Source organism: Ictidomys tridecemlineatus, chromosome 10, assembly GCF_052094955.1.
Source record: "Ictidomys tridecemlineatus isolate mIctTri1 chromosome 10, mIctTri1.hap1, whole genome shotgun sequence".
Classification (NCBI taxonomy): Eukaryota; Metazoa; Chordata; class Mammalia; order Rodentia; family Sciuridae; genus Ictidomys; species Ictidomys tridecemlineatus.
The window spans coordinates 109,253,156-109,268,326 of NC_135486.1; the positions used below are offsets into that span (position 1 = coordinate 109,253,156).

Here is a 15,171-nt window from a genome sequence, read left to right on the forward strand (position 1 = left end):
CAGAAAGGATAGCCTTTATATAATCGAGAATTATATGTGGTAAATAGTTGAAATTATGTCTGCTTACCCCTTAGAATTTGGTTATATTCTTTAGACTATAAAGCATATGTGTGTGAAGCTTTTATACATGTGTTTAGATATTTTTGAAACAATTGTATCTCATATAAACTGTTGTGTGCCTGATTTTTCACTCAGCATATTGTTATTTTTTGGTCAGCACACTATCTTATGCTTTTATCATTTCTCCACAATGCAGATATACCATAATTTTTAAAAAAATTTTTTTTGGTATCAGGGATTTAACCTTGAACCCAGGGGCTCTTAACCACTGAGTCACATCACCCCCCCCCTTTTTTTTTTTTTTTTTTAAAGAGAGAGTGAGAGAGGGGGACAGAGAGAGAGAGACAATTTTAACATTTATTTATTTTTTTCTTAGTTCTCGGCGGACACAACATCTTTGTTGGTATGTGGTGCTGCTGAGGATCGAACCCAGGTCGCACGCATGCCAGGCGAGCGCGCTACTGCTTGAGCCACATCCCAGCCCCCACCCCCCCTTTTTTAAAATAAAAAAATATATACAAATTTTTTAAAATTGTTTTTTCGGTGGTACTAGGTTTTGAACCCAACCGTGCTCCACCATTGAGCTTTATTTATCCTCCGACCTTTTTAAAAATATTTTTGAGACAGAGTCTCTCTAAGTTGTCCATGCTGTCTTAAAACTTGGAATCCTTCTGCCTCAGCCTCCTAAATCTCTGGGATTACAGGTGTGTGCTCCCATACCTGGTTAAGGATAAGATAAAGCAACAATAACAAAACAGGATAAATTTCTAGGGGAGGGATTACAAGGTCAAATCGAACGTGTGTCCGTAAGTAAGAGGACAGTACAGAGGAGCTGAAGCCTGAGCTTCCTTTTACAGGACACAGTTGAATTGGATGTTGTAACTTGGGCCATGTTATTCTTGTAAGGTAAACATAATGTTTAGTCTTGTGTTTGTGTTTTTTTACACAGGAGTATGCCAAAATGGTCCAGGTCTTACATGCATACTGCATCATTTCAGCAGGTGTCCGTATAAGTTGCACCAATCAAGTTGGACAAGGAAAACGACAGCCTGTGGTAGGCACCAGTGGAAGCTCCAGCATAAAGGAAAATATTGGCTCTGTGTTTGGGCAGAAGCAGGTAATGGTGGCCAGTTACTTAAGAACATTTTATTGCTATAGAGATTATGACAGGGTTGTCATCTTTCTAATAGAGCATAAGTCCAAGAACTGAGTTTTTAAGATATGTATTGTAAAAAAATGTTTTTTAGAGCTGAAAATTTTTGTTATTATTCCAGAAATGAAATACTATATCCTTAATTCTCTCTGAAAAAGCTTAGAGTATATGGTCAGTGTGGTGATTATAAATATAGAAACTCAAGTGTGTTTCATCTTTGTAGTTAAAACATGTTTTTTTAAACTATTTTTTAGAATAGGTGGACACAATATCTGTATTTTTATTTTTTAATTTTATGTGGTGCTGAGAATCGAACCCAGTGCCGCATGCATGCTAGGCAAGCGCTCTACCTCTGAGCCACAAACCCAGCCCCAAACAGTCAGGTTTTTAGTAGCACTGCAAAACAGTTATCGGGATTCTTTGAATTTTTATGTGTTCTTAATGCGAATAGCTTAACTGGAAAAGAAAACACATTTTATCTTCTCTGAAGTTTGGTCCATTCTGTCTTGGTCCATTCTGTCTTTATTAGGAAATAACCGTTACTCTTGGTTTCTTTCAGTTGCAAAGCCTCATTCCTTTCGTTCAGCTGCCCCCTAGTGACTCTGTCTGTGAAGAATATGGTCTGAGCTGTTCCGATGCTCTACATAATTTGTTTTAGTAAGTAGATTGTTGCCAGGAAAACTACAACCACACACTTTTTCCTGAGGGTGTTTTTTTTTGTTTTTTTTTTTAACTTTTTAAAATAGAGATGTTAAAGCTTGTAGTATTTTTATGCCCTTATTAAAACCATGGACAGTTTCACTGCTGAGAAAGGGGATTTATATAAAAATTACTTAAATCAAACAATATTCTAGGTAAATGGCACATTTCAAGGGGTTCCTGTAGAATTAGTCTTTGTTAAGGCTCTTTAGTTGGAATAATATTTAAATTATCTGTAATGTTTGACTTTTTGAGAATCTGGTCTTATTTATATTGTAAAGCATCCTTATTTTTAGTTTGTGAAAAATGTACACTTCCATAAGTAGGAATGGCCCTGGCAAAGTCCGTATTTCTTACTCCTCGTCCACTTGCCTTTGGCTTATGCCTGAAAGTGCAAAAAAAAAAAAAGAAGAAAAATTGGAAATTGATTTCCTTATGTTAAGTGATTTTTCTTATGGAAATGCAGATATCCCTGGGTGGACCTCATATAGAATAAGCACTCCATCAACACCTTAGTAGAGATAAGTTTGCTGACAACAGATTTTAAAAGGAGAGGGAATGTGGGTAGAGATTCTCAATACATATGGGTAGACTCCATTGACAAGCTGGTGGGGATAGTGCAAAGGTCTTGAGAATGTGTTTGGAGTGAGGCCCACTCCTGACATGGAGGCCCAGACTTTCTAGGGAAGGTGAAAAGAGAGCTGAGGAGGTTAGCAGTGCACCCACTATATCACCTGAGATGGACTTTAGTCTGTAGAAGTTTAGGGCATTTCAGAATTTCTGGGCTCTTTTTGTGATTCTTCTGGATAAAGGAGAGATGCACTGGAATAGAAGTAGGAATACTCATCAGCAGGTCACCAGGTGTCCCATTGTTATTTGATTTTAACTGCATGCTTTGTGCTAAATGTTTTAACACTTAGCTTAGCTTTGGAACCTGCCCTTACATATTACCCTTGATAGTATCTCAGGCTTCATCTCAGGCTGTGCACATGGTGTTGGCAGGAGCTCAACTGACAGACAATTTTTCTTCATCAATCGGCGGCCCTGTGACCCGGCAAAGGTATTTACAAAATTTTTGTATTAATTTATTCTTTTTTTTTAGTTGTAGATGGACACAATACCTTCATTTTATGTATTTATTTTTATATGGTGCTGAAAATTGAACCCAATGCCTCACGTGTACAAGGCAAGCACTCTACCACTGAGCTACAACCTCAGCCCCATGTATTAATTAATTCTATGCCTTTGAGTTTTTTGTATTTATTATTTCATGATATAGGTTATTTACATGGAACTTGGGACCAACTCAGAAATTTGGCTTTAAAATTATTTTAAACATTTAAGAAAGTCTACTATGCAGTTGTTTCAATTGTGTATGTGCATATATATATGTATACACACAAGCATAAATAGATAAGCACATATTAATTACCCGTATGTTTGTTATCATAAAAGCTATCACTTTTTGAAGAAAATAAACGTTTCAGAACATTTTCTGTCATCTAGACTTTTCAGCATAGATTTACTACATGCATATGTTTCTATCTATATTTTCTCTTCCTTCTGCCATTTTCCAGGAAAATAAGGGCCCAGATTTTCCTCTGCCTCACTGAAACTGATCATCTTGATATGGTTACATAGGTTTTTAGTGGTTCAGTTTTTTTTTTTTATTTTTTTTATTTTTTATTTTTTTTTTTAAATTTTTTTTTTTTCAAAGAGAGAGTGAGAGAGGAGACAGAGAGAATTTTAATATTTATTTTTCAGTTCTTGGCGGACACAACATCTTTGTTGGTATGTGGTGCTGAGGATCGAACCCGGGCCGCACGCATGCCAGGCGAGCGCGCTACCGCTTGAGCCACATCCCCAGCCCTAGTGGTTCAGTTTTGACTTTTCTATCTTTAGCAATATAGTACCTTAGTTATTTTTCCAATGACACTTTAAAATTTACTTGTACCTACTGTGGTTCACTTTCTATCTTTTTTTTTTTTTTTTTTTGGTACTGGGGATTGAACTCAGGGGCGCTCAGCCACTGAACCACATCCCCAGCCCTATTTTATAATTTATTTAGAGTCAGAGTCTTGCTCAACACCTTGCTGTTGCTGAGGCTGGATTACAGGTGTGCGCCACTGCGCCTAGCTTCTGCCTGTTTTTAGTTAGTGCAATTTCCATGGTTTATCTCTAATGCCATTAGGTAATCTGATCATGATGTCCTGTATATATGTGTCTTCAGAACATTTGAAAGTGCTTTTGAATATTTAAACTGCACTTGAGTTTTATTAAAATTTCTTGAAGAGCATCATCAGATTGGAAAGGATTCAATTTCAGGAGTCTGTGATTAAAAAATATCTCTTTGAGGGACATGATAACACTTTTGAGTGATTTTGATTGTGGAATAGTTCCATAGGCATGCATGGACGTCAAGACTTATCTAATAGGTAGGCAGTTGTGTGTTCTTATAGTCCCAGCTAACTTGGGAGGTTGAGGAGTAGGATTGCTTGGAAGAGTCTTATCAAACTGTATACTTTAAATATGTGCAAGTTTTTGCATACCAGTATTACCTTATTCATTTAATAATGCTTTAACAAAAATGTACCATTTTGGAGATAACTTAGACTAGCATGTTGTTAACAACAGTGGGAGAAGGGAACAATTGTTGTTTTCTCATTTTTGTTTTTATGCAGGTTTCCAGACTTGTGAACGAGGTCTACCATATATATAATCGGCATCAATATCCATTTGTTGTTCTTAACATTTCTGTTGATTCAGGTACGTTTCACTGAGATTTCAATAAAATGGGAGACTTATTCCTAAAAGAAGAAAATGAAATTTATAAAGCTCTGATTTGACTGGAAAGAGAACAATTTATGGTGATAAAATTTTGAGTTTTATAGACCTTCCTGCTTTCTACTTGAAACACACAGGCATAGTTGTGTTATTAGGAAAATTTGACTTTTTAATATCAATAAAGGGAGGAAGTAGACTAAAATGTTATCCCTGATTTTGAAAATAACTAATTAATTTTATCATCTAGGTATTTTTCTTTGATTGTTAAAAATTCTTGTTTATTGCCATCTGGTTTTTCTATACACTTAAAAATTATATGTGTGCTTATCTCAAGATACATACACACCCATGCACGTACACTCGTCTTTTGTGTGAGCAAATAATTTTGTATCCTACTATTCATTCTGTCCCTAGGGATTGAACCCAGGGCCTTCCATGTGCTAGGCAAGCCCTATACCACTGCATTGCATCCCCAACTCTTTTTTAAAAATTTTGAGACAGTGTCTCACTTAATTACCCCAGCTGGCTTCAAACTTGGGATCTTCCTATCTCAGCTCTTCCCACATAGCTGGGACTACAGGCATGTGCCACCAGGATTGATTGCTCTTTTTCCTTAAATGTGAAAAATGTTCTTGTCCATGTCATAAGATACATGATTGTAATAGCTACATTATATTCCAATGCATATTTATACTTTAATTTTGAATTTTTTTTAAGTTATTATTTTGGTACTGGGAATTGACCTCAGAAGCCCTCTACCACAGAGCTACATCCCTAGCCCTTTTTATGTATATTTTGAGACATGTTCTCATTAAGTTGCCCAGGCTGGTCTTGAATTTGTTTTCCTCCTGCCTCAGCCTCTCAAGTCCCTGGAATTCCAGGCATGTGCCACTGTGCTCAGCAGTTTTTTTTTATTTTTTGATATATTCAAGTTGTTCAGTTTTAAGAAATTTCAAATGCTATATTTTAGAATCATTGTATCATTGTTTCCATAAGATATATTTCTTGAAGTGGAATTACTGGGTCAGTGAATATGATCATTTTAAGGCTTTTTGCTGTGTTGAATTCAAGGCATGTTGTGTCAATTTATACATCTGCCAACAATACTAGGTATTATAATTTTTAAACTAAATTCAGTAGGGGAATTTTTCTCTATACATTACATTTTCTTTTCTTCTTTTTTTTTTTTTTGGCAGTGCAGGAGATTGACCCCAGGGGTGCTCTACCATTTATTCATATCCCCAGACCTTTTTATTTTTTATTTTGAGATAGGGTTTTGCTAAATTGCCCAGCTGGCCTTGAACTTGCTATTCTCCTGCCTCAGCCTCTGAAATCTTTGGGATTATAGGGGTACACCATTGCCTGTGATCTTATATATTCTTATGTGTTTATTTGTACTTTTTCTTTTACAGTTTACCCATTCAAATCCTTATATATTTTGTCTATTTGAAAAATTGTTCATGTTTTTCTTGTTTGTTTGAAAAAACTAATTTTATAATTTCTTATTTATTTTTGATACTAGGTATTGAATTCAGGGCCTTGCACACACTGGGCAAGTGCTTTATCACTAAGCTACATTCAAAGCTCTAATTTATGAATATTAACCTGGATACCATAATACTTTTTTTTTTAGTTGTAGGTGGACACAATACCTTGCTTTATTTACTCTTATGTGGTGCTAAGAATCAAAACCCAGTGCCTCACATGTGCTAGTCAAGTGCTGTACTACTGAACCACAACCCCAGCCCCCATATTACTTTTTTTTTTTTTTAACATTTTTTAGTTCTAGTTGGACACAATACCTTTATTTTATTTATTTATTTTTATGTGGTTCTGAGGATCAAACCCAGGGCCTCACACATGCTAAGTGAGTGCTTTCCTGCTGAGCCACAACCCCAGCCCCTCCATAATACTTTTTAACATTGTAACATTTTGTAGAAGGTTGTTGAAGGATGAGGATAATATAGAATATCAAAGAGAACTAATTAAAGTTAAAATGAGACAATTACTAAACCTAGCAAAATAAACACAAAAGATTTAATCATAGCACTATGTAGTTTACCAGAAGCAGACTTTACATAATCATTAAATTGAAAACAGTGATATGCTTAATCAAAAACTGAAATGTAATTAAGAGAAGTATGGTTATAAGTAGCTAGACTTCTTATAGTAAGCTATATACCAATTAGGTTGGACTAAGTATTCAGTAGTAACAACTTCAAATCAAATGGCATATCTAAGAGAAATTTTTGTCTCACTAACACATTTCTCACTTGGGTCATCAGATGTTCTCCATCTGGTCATTCAGAGATTCAGTCAGAGGCTCCACCAACTTATAACTACACCATCTGAACATAGGCAGAGGGTGACAGGACAGAGTAGAGGAGCATGCATGAGCTTTACATTTTTTACTGTCTTAACTTAGAAGTGGTTCTCTTTATTTCCTCTTATATTTTACTGTCCAGAAATAGTCACATGATTCTGTTTAACTTAGCCAGACTGGGCTAAGCAGTACAGTCTTTCATGTGTTCCGAAGGGGAAGGAGACTGGTAATATTCACCAGAGGAAGTTTTTAAAACCCTGTAAGATGGGAGCTGGGGATGTGGCTCAAGTGGTAGCGCACTTGTCTGGCATACGTGCGGCCCGGGTTCGATCCTCAGCACCACATACAAACAAAGATGTTGTGTCCGCCGAGAACTAAAAAATAAATATTAAAAAAATTCTCTCTCTCTCTCTCTCTCTCTCTCTCTCTCTCTCTCTCTCTCCCCCCCTCTCCCCCCCTCTCTCCTCTCTCTCACTCTCTCTTTAAAAAAAAAAAAAAAAAAACCTGTAAGATGAATGAATATTTAAGACAGCATTATATGCATTTTTAAAATGTGAAAGTAAGTGCCAGAACATGTTGAAAAGCTAAAGCAAAAGTGAAAAAGTTTGAAATGTTCCTTATAGTGAGGCAAGCAGGTAACCAGCACAGGCTGTGGTGCAGGTCACAGAACAAAAGATTGAATGGGTCAATTGAAAGCTTTGTAACATTGTTTGATTTTTCAAACTATTTGCATAATTGTATATATTTTATTTTTTAAGTTGCTTGAAAAATAAAGACTATGACAAACATTCTCAGTAACCCCAACAGAGTTAGATGACTAGTCAGCAGTTTGCAGAAAACCTCTCTTGATTGGGTGTCTAATTGCTTCTGAGTACCAATAATTGATTTGCTTTGAGAATGTAGGTGTTGTCTTACAGCCTCTTCCTCAGACTGCAATTCTTTCTTGCTCATTTGACCTTACACTCCTCAATACCAAGATTGTTCTTCAAGCAGCCCACATTGGTTTTTCTGATTCCACTGGCATCCTTATGCAACTATTAGCAGGACTGGACTCCCTAGGCACAGGGCTATAGGGCCCTACCCCTTGTGTTTCTTCCTGCCTATTGCCAGGCTCAATGCAATTGGAGTCTTGAACTCAACTGATTTTTCCCTCTTCCTCTATATGTTGTTTTTAGTAAGTTGTACTTTTGGTAAGAATAAGTGAATGGAGTAGTAGATGGACAAATTACTATAACTAAAGATAAATTAAGGGCTGGGGATGTGGCTCAAGCGGTAACGCACTCGACTGGCATGTGCGGGGCCCTGGGTTCGATCCTCAGCACCACATAAAAATAAAATAAAGATGTTGTGTCCACTGAAAACTGAAAAATAAATATTAAAAAATTAAAAAAAAAAGATAAATTAAAATATAATTGATGTATGGCTTTTTTTTTGTCTTAGAATGTATTGATATCAATGTAACTCCAGATAAAAGGCAAATTTTACTACAAGAAGAGAAGCTTTTGTTAGCAGTTTTAAAGACCTCTTTGATAGGAATGTTTGACAGTGATATAAACAAACTTAATGTCAATCAGCAGCCACTGTTGGATATTGAAGGTAAGAAAAATGCAGTGACAGAATAGCTTCTAAAGCTTCTAGCTATTGTGAGATTTGCTTTTTTTTTTTTTAATTTTTATTTATTTATTTGTATGTGGTGTTAAGTATCAAACCCAGTGCCTCATGCATGCTAGGAGAACACTCTACCACTGAGCCACAATCCCAGCCCAAGATTTACTTTTTTTTTTTTTTTAAAGTTGACCTTTATTTATTTTGTTTATTTATATGTGGTGCTGAGAATCAAACCCAGTGCCTCACACATGGGAGGCAAGCACTCTACCACTGAGCTACAACCCCAGCCTGTGAGACTTGCTTTTTTCCTTCAGGTAACTTTTCTTTTATGTGAAACAAAATCTCTTTAGAGGATATATCACCCTAGAAAGTATGTAGCTGTAGGCTTAGGGTAATCTGTTACAAAGAGACAGAGGTGAGCATCTTTAGCCCTCCCATGAGTGTTTACTGATGTCTTTCTTGATCCATAGTACCACTCTCGTTTTTCTAATCATCAGCAGATGACACAAGATTTACATTGAGCAGAAGTCTGCCTTGATTATAGATTCTTAAGTCTCTTGACATTTCTTTTACTATATATTTTTGAGTTAAGTTCTTAACACTCACCCTGGAGATTATAATTAGCATAACAATTGAATTCAGAGTAACCATAATTTAATTTCAATAATATCCAGATTTATACTGGTGCCTACCACCAGATTTATCATTTTTGTTTTGTATGGTTATATTTTAAATCACATAGTAGAAAAAAGGATACAAATAAAAAATATATTTATTCTTTCTCTTATATTTACCTTCCTTTATAGTTTATCTTTATTAGTGCTCTTAATTTCCTCATGTGGATTTTAGTTTCTGTCTCTTGTCCTTTTGTTTCATCTTGAAAGACTCCCTTTAGGTTTCCTGTAAGGCAGATCTATACTAATGATTTTTTCAGTCTTCATATTGCTTCTTTTTTCTTTTTATGGGGGGATGGGAGTGTGGAGAGGATCGAGAAAGAGCTCCCACAAACCACCCTTATGCCCCTTTCCTACACTAACCACCAGTAGTAAATTCTTTTCTGACTTGCAGCAGCATTAGTTTAATTTGCTTTTAATTTGCAGTTATTTAATGAGTATTTTTTATGATTTATGTATAACATTCAGCCAAGTCACATGGGCCATCCGTTCATTCATTCTGGTGGCTGTATAGAATTCCACTGTGTTCATATACCACAATTTCTTTGTGGGTATTTGGGTTGTTTGCCATCTGGGGCTTTAGAGAAAGCTGCCATGAGCATTCTCACACATGTCTTCTGGTGACCATCCGTAGTTGTTTGTGGTGGGAGGAGCAGAGCTGGGTCACTGGTGCATGCACTTAGGAGATGCTCCCCAGAGTATTTTGGAACAGCTGTACCAGTCTAACTGCCACCAGCAGTGTTTTAAGATTTCCTCATGAGGCTCATTCTTGTGAACATTTGGTTGGTTTTAAATTTTACCCATTCTGGTGCTGAATGGCATCATATTATTTTTATTTGTGCCCCTTTTAATTAACTGTGGGTAGTGTTTACATATTTAATTAGCTGCTTGTCCTTTTTTATGAAATGCCTATTCATCTAAAAACATCCTCTTGTCTCACTTCAGTACAGTCCCTGATATTTTTCTCTGTTCTCATCTGCCTAGGTAACTTAATAAAGATGCATGTGGCAGAAATGGAAACGCCTCTGCCAGAAAAGCAGGCGAGTTCCCCTTCTCTAAAGACTCAAGGAGCAGAAACAAAGGTAGTGTCCATTTCCAGGCTGAGAGAGGCCTTTTCTCTTCGTCACACCACAGAGACCCAGTCTCGGGGCCTAGAGACTCCTGAACCCAGGCAGAATTCTCCAAGACAAAAAAGGGCTGTACTATCTTCTAGTGCCTCAGATCCTGTCTCTGGCAGAGGCTTTCAGGACCCTCAGGGAGAGGTGGTGAGTCCCAGGAAGGACTGTGTGGACAGAGTGGAAATGGAGAAAGACTCAGGATGCAGTAGCACTTCAGCTGGCTCAGAGGGAGGGCTCAGCACCCCAGAAGCCAGCAGTCACTGTAGCAGTGACCATGCAGTGAGCTCCCCAGAAGACAGATCTTCACAGGAGGATGTGGGCTCTTGTGAGAAACTACCTGAAATGGAATATCACCTTTCAGATGTGGAAAGCTGTTTAAACCAAGAAGATACTGGATATAAATTAAGAGGTTTGCCTCCACCAACTGATATTACATATTCGAACACCAAGCATTTTAAAAAAGAAGAAATTTCTTCAAATACTGACACTCCTCAAAATTTGGTTACTACTCAGAACTTATCAGTGGCTCAGGTTGATGTAGCTGTTAAAATTAGTAAGAAAATAGTACCCCTTGACTTTTCCATGAAGTCTTTAGCTAAACGAGTAAAGCAGTTGAATCACCAAGAACAGCAAAGTCAAAGTGGGCAGAATTATAGGAAATTTAGGGCAAAGATTTGCCCTGGAGAAAATCAAGCAGCAGAAGATGAGCTGAGAAAAGAGATCAGGTAAAGTTTGCTCTTAATGGTGTTTTGGTCAGGCTTATGGCTGGTGGCTTTGAGTGAACCAGAGGTTGGTCCTCAGACTCCGCATTGGAATCTCTGGCTGTCTTTGGCTTTCACTTTTCTGTCTGGCTTGGGTAGGGTGGCATCAAAATGTGTCCTCTGACCTGTGTTGCCCAGCAGGACAGCCCTGTCTGAGGTCTTCCCTGCACCACAGACTTCTGTCCCTCGTGAGCTTGCCCTCTTTGCTTCTCACTCTCAGATTATAAGGTCAGGGCTGACTTTGACGCCACAGATTGAATGTTGGCTTTGCCGAGTACTCTTGGCAGTGGTCTTTCCATCCACCGCCTTCTTCTGCCTCATACACCTGTCATATTAATTTTCTTTAAAGAACTCATTCCCATACTCTTCTGCTAGAAAATTTCTAACTTGTTTTTCCTTAGATTTTCTCAGCACTTTATAATGATCAGCTGTTTTTCTGCTGTGACCAGAGGACCTGTTAAGAATAGATAGAGGAGGAAGAGTTTATTTGGGGCTCACAATTTCAGAGCTTAGCTCATAGTTGGCCAGCTCCACTGCTCTGTGCCCAAAGTGAGGCAGAACACTCTCCCCACAGACAAAATGTAAACCCCAAAGGCATACCCCCAGTGCCCCATCTCTTCTGATCATACCCTAACTTCTTGCAATTACCACCCTGTTAATCTTTATCAGTAGATCAAAGTACTGATTAGGTTAAGGCTCATAATTCAGTCTTTTTTTTTTTTTTAAAGAGAGAGTGAGAGAGAGAGAGAATTTTTTAATATTTATTTTTTAGTTTTCGGCAGACACAACATCTTTCTTTGTATGTGGTGCTGAGGATCGAACCCGGGCCGCACGCATGCCAGGCGAGCGCTACCGCTTGAGCCACATCCCCAGCCCCATAACTCAGTCATTTTATCTCTTAATTTTCTTTTTCTTTTTCTTTTTTATTTTTTTAGTTGTAGATGGACACAACACCTTTATTTTATTTGTTTATTTTATGTGGTGCTGAGGATCGAACCCAGTGCTTCACATGTGCTAGGTGAGCATTCTACCACTAAGCTACAGCCCCAGCCCCTCTTAATTTTCTTGCATTGTCCAACATAGAGCTTTTGGGGGACACATTATATCTGAACCATACCAGTATTCTTTTCAGATCAGTCCAAATTAAGCAAAGTCTTCTTGACCCCAGTTTTATCCCTCTTCCTGACAATTTCCAACCCTTAGTGACGACTTTTTTTTTTTTTTTTTTAGAGAGAGAGAGAGAATTTTTTAAATATTTATTTCTTAGTTTTCGGCGGACACAACATCTTTGTTTGTATATGGTGCTGAGGATCAAACCCGGGCCGCATGCATGCCTGGCGAGCGCGCTACCGATTGAGCCACATCCCCAGCCCCCCATAGCGACTTCTGATGTTAAATTTATGGCAGATTTGGTAGATTATCACCATTTCCCATTTTTTAATGTATATTTGGAAAAATTACCACTAGCTCATTGTCAATCTGGTGGTTGTAAAGGATAAGTGAGAGTCAATTTAAGAAAAAATAACAGGGCAAATATTGGGAAACACTGGTAGCTACCTACCACTTTCTTCACAGTAATCATGATCTACCCCCTGGTGCTTCCTCCTCTTCCCAGTGCTGGGGGTCGAACCCAGGCCCTCAGGCATGCTAGGCAAGTGCTGTACCACTGAGGAACTTTTCCAGCCCCATTGTGGCTTTTTTAATAGTTTATTTTTAAAAGAAAAATAAACTTCTGGTATGTTTTGTCTCACCAATTACTGAGACATGCTGCACACTCTACAACTCTAATTGTAGTGGCCTCCTATGGCACTTTGGATCACAGATTTTACCCAATTCATATTCAATATGCTTCAACAAAGAATAATGTATACTTTCTTTGATATTCATAAACCTAGTTTATATTGAGGTAAATTATATAAATTATATTAAGTGTTCAGGAAGTGCTTTCTTTGAAAAACAGATTAAGATTGCTAGGCATGGTGGCCGATGCCAGGCAGAGCAGGAGGATTGTAAATTCAAGTCCAGGCTAGCCAGCTCATCAAGACCCTTCTTTCTCAGTGGATCATTACAACCCGGGAGTTGGCAGTTTTGCAAGAACCATAGGTGGTTGCCTCACAAATCCCCAACCCACAGCATGCCTTGCCTTGGCTCTTGGCTGCTAGCACACAGTTGCTGCACTGGCCACAACTCTTGGTTCAGAGTTCTTATTTCTGACAAGGTGTGGTATGGTTTACTTTTTTCTCAGAGACGCATTTCTAGTTAAAAGAGTAGGTAGTAATAGATGACGTGGAGATAATGCTCACCACCTAAATCCTACTCACTGGGGAAAAGGCACTCTACCATGAGTTTTGTCCCCATCCCTTTTTATATTCTATTTTATTTATTTTTTAAAATATGTCTTTAGTTGTTGATGGACCTCTATTTTATTCATGTATCTATATGTGGTGCTGAGATTCAAACCCAGTGCCTCACACATGCTAGGCAAATGCTCTACCACTGAGCCACAACCCCAGCCCTTATATTTTATTTTTAAGACAGGATCTTGCCAAGTTGCTGAGGTTGGACCTGAGCTTGTGATCCTCCATCCTCAGTCTCCTGAGCCACTGGGATTATCAGCATCTTTTTGTTTTTTATTCTAAAATAGGGACTCACTAAGTTGCTCAGGTTGGCCTTGAACTTGTGATCCTCTTTCCTCAGCTTCCTGGTCACTGGGATTATAGGTGTGCACTGCCTCCACCAACTACCACATTCTGCATTTTGAGTTACAACCAAACATATCAAGCCATCTTCTACAGTTGTTTAAACCAGATACTGTTTTCTGTAGAAGGAGAGAAACCTACCAAAGAGTCTTGAGGCCCACACAGGTTCTTCCCAAAGATCATTCTCCTAGGGAGTTGGAGCACATGCAGACAGTTCTAGAAGAGGAGGAATCTGCTGTTACCAGCGTATTGAGTGTTGGGTCCATGCTTTCCAGTCTTCATGCTGCTTTACTCCTGGAGGCTAGACCACATGGGTAGGCACTTCTCGTGGCACATTGCTAGACTTCATCAAGAGAGCTTGCTGGGGGGGGGGGGGGACTGCACGACAAAGCAGACACTTCCTTTCTTGCTTCCCAATGCCTGTTCCCTTTCACAGGGCAGCTGCCAGCGGCAATCAGGAGCCCCTGCATGGCTCATTCTGGCCATTTCTTTCCATTCAGGGCTAACAGCCACTCCTGCTGGAGCTCAGTCTCCATGGTGGCACCTTCTCTAGGAGTTCCCCTTTTGGGCACTCTCCCTCCCTGTAGGTAGCAGCTACTCCTTGTGTTTGCTGCTCTTTATTTCTTAGTTTAGTAGTTGGCTGCATTTTACTGTGAATAATTTTATTATAAATTCTCCTTTGTAAATCATGGGTGTGTTTTTGTCCCTTGACTGGACTCTGACTGATATGGAAGTGGTCCAGGAATGGTGCCAGGAGACAGACCCTCAAAGATAGGCTTTAGGGATTGGTTTGGTTGTGACTTGGGTTGAAGTCAGTGCTGAACATTTTGCCGTAGAAAGTAGGAGGTTTATAATCCCTGGCATGCAGAGCGAATCACAGTCACACTATCTGTCATCTATGGTTGATTGTGATGAGGTGCCAACTTTGTCACTTCATTGTAATGAAGCCAGTGTCTCAGAAGTCCCAGTGGCTGCTGCTGCTGAACAAGTATTGGTGTCAGTGCCCTGGAACACTTACAAAAAGAAATGGCAGTCTCAGCTTCTTTTGTTGTCAGGCCACTGTCTGAGAGGCAGAAAGTTCCATAGCAGCTCTAACAATCTTTTTTTTTTTTTTTTTTTTTTAATTTTCTCTTTGTGAGTTTATTGGGTATGTTTTGTTCTAATCAGCTTGAAACTGAAAACTGATTCTCAGTGGCAGTGATGCCATTGAGGTTTTTTTTTCTTTTTTAAATTTTAATTTGTTATATATGACAGCAGGATGCATTACAATTCATATTACACATATAGAGCAC

General features: G+C 38.4%; 1 protein-coding gene across 3 annotated transcripts in view; it reads left to right on the top strand.

Annotated features, from left to right (window-relative positions):
* The window catches only part of Pms2 (PMS1 homolog 2, mismatch repair system component), a 29,849-nt gene that overhangs the window by 6,124 nt on the left and 8,554 nt on the right, over positions 1 to 15,171 (top strand). For 2 of the 3 annotated variants that reach the window (XR_013426826.1, XM_078023693.1), the window contains exons 6-12: positions 1,010 to 1,177; positions 1,773 to 1,870; positions 2,873 to 2,972; positions 4,594 to 4,678; positions 8,460 to 8,615; positions 10,286 to 11,144; positions 12,116 to 12,198. Coding sequence is in view for 2 of the 3 variants with exons in the window: in XM_078023693.1 (XP_077879819.1) it covers positions 1,010 to 1,177; positions 1,773 to 1,870; positions 2,873 to 2,972; positions 4,594 to 4,678; positions 8,460 to 8,615; positions 10,286 to 11,144; positions 12,116 to 12,198 (1,549 nt within the window). In the remaining variant the exon portion in view is untranslated. The remainder of the gene's footprint in view (positions 1 to 1,009; positions 1,178 to 1,772; positions 1,871 to 2,872; positions 2,973 to 4,593; positions 4,679 to 8,459; positions 8,616 to 10,285; positions 11,145 to 12,115; positions 12,199 to 15,171) is intronic. The other variant, XM_078023691.1, reaches the window with a different exon arrangement.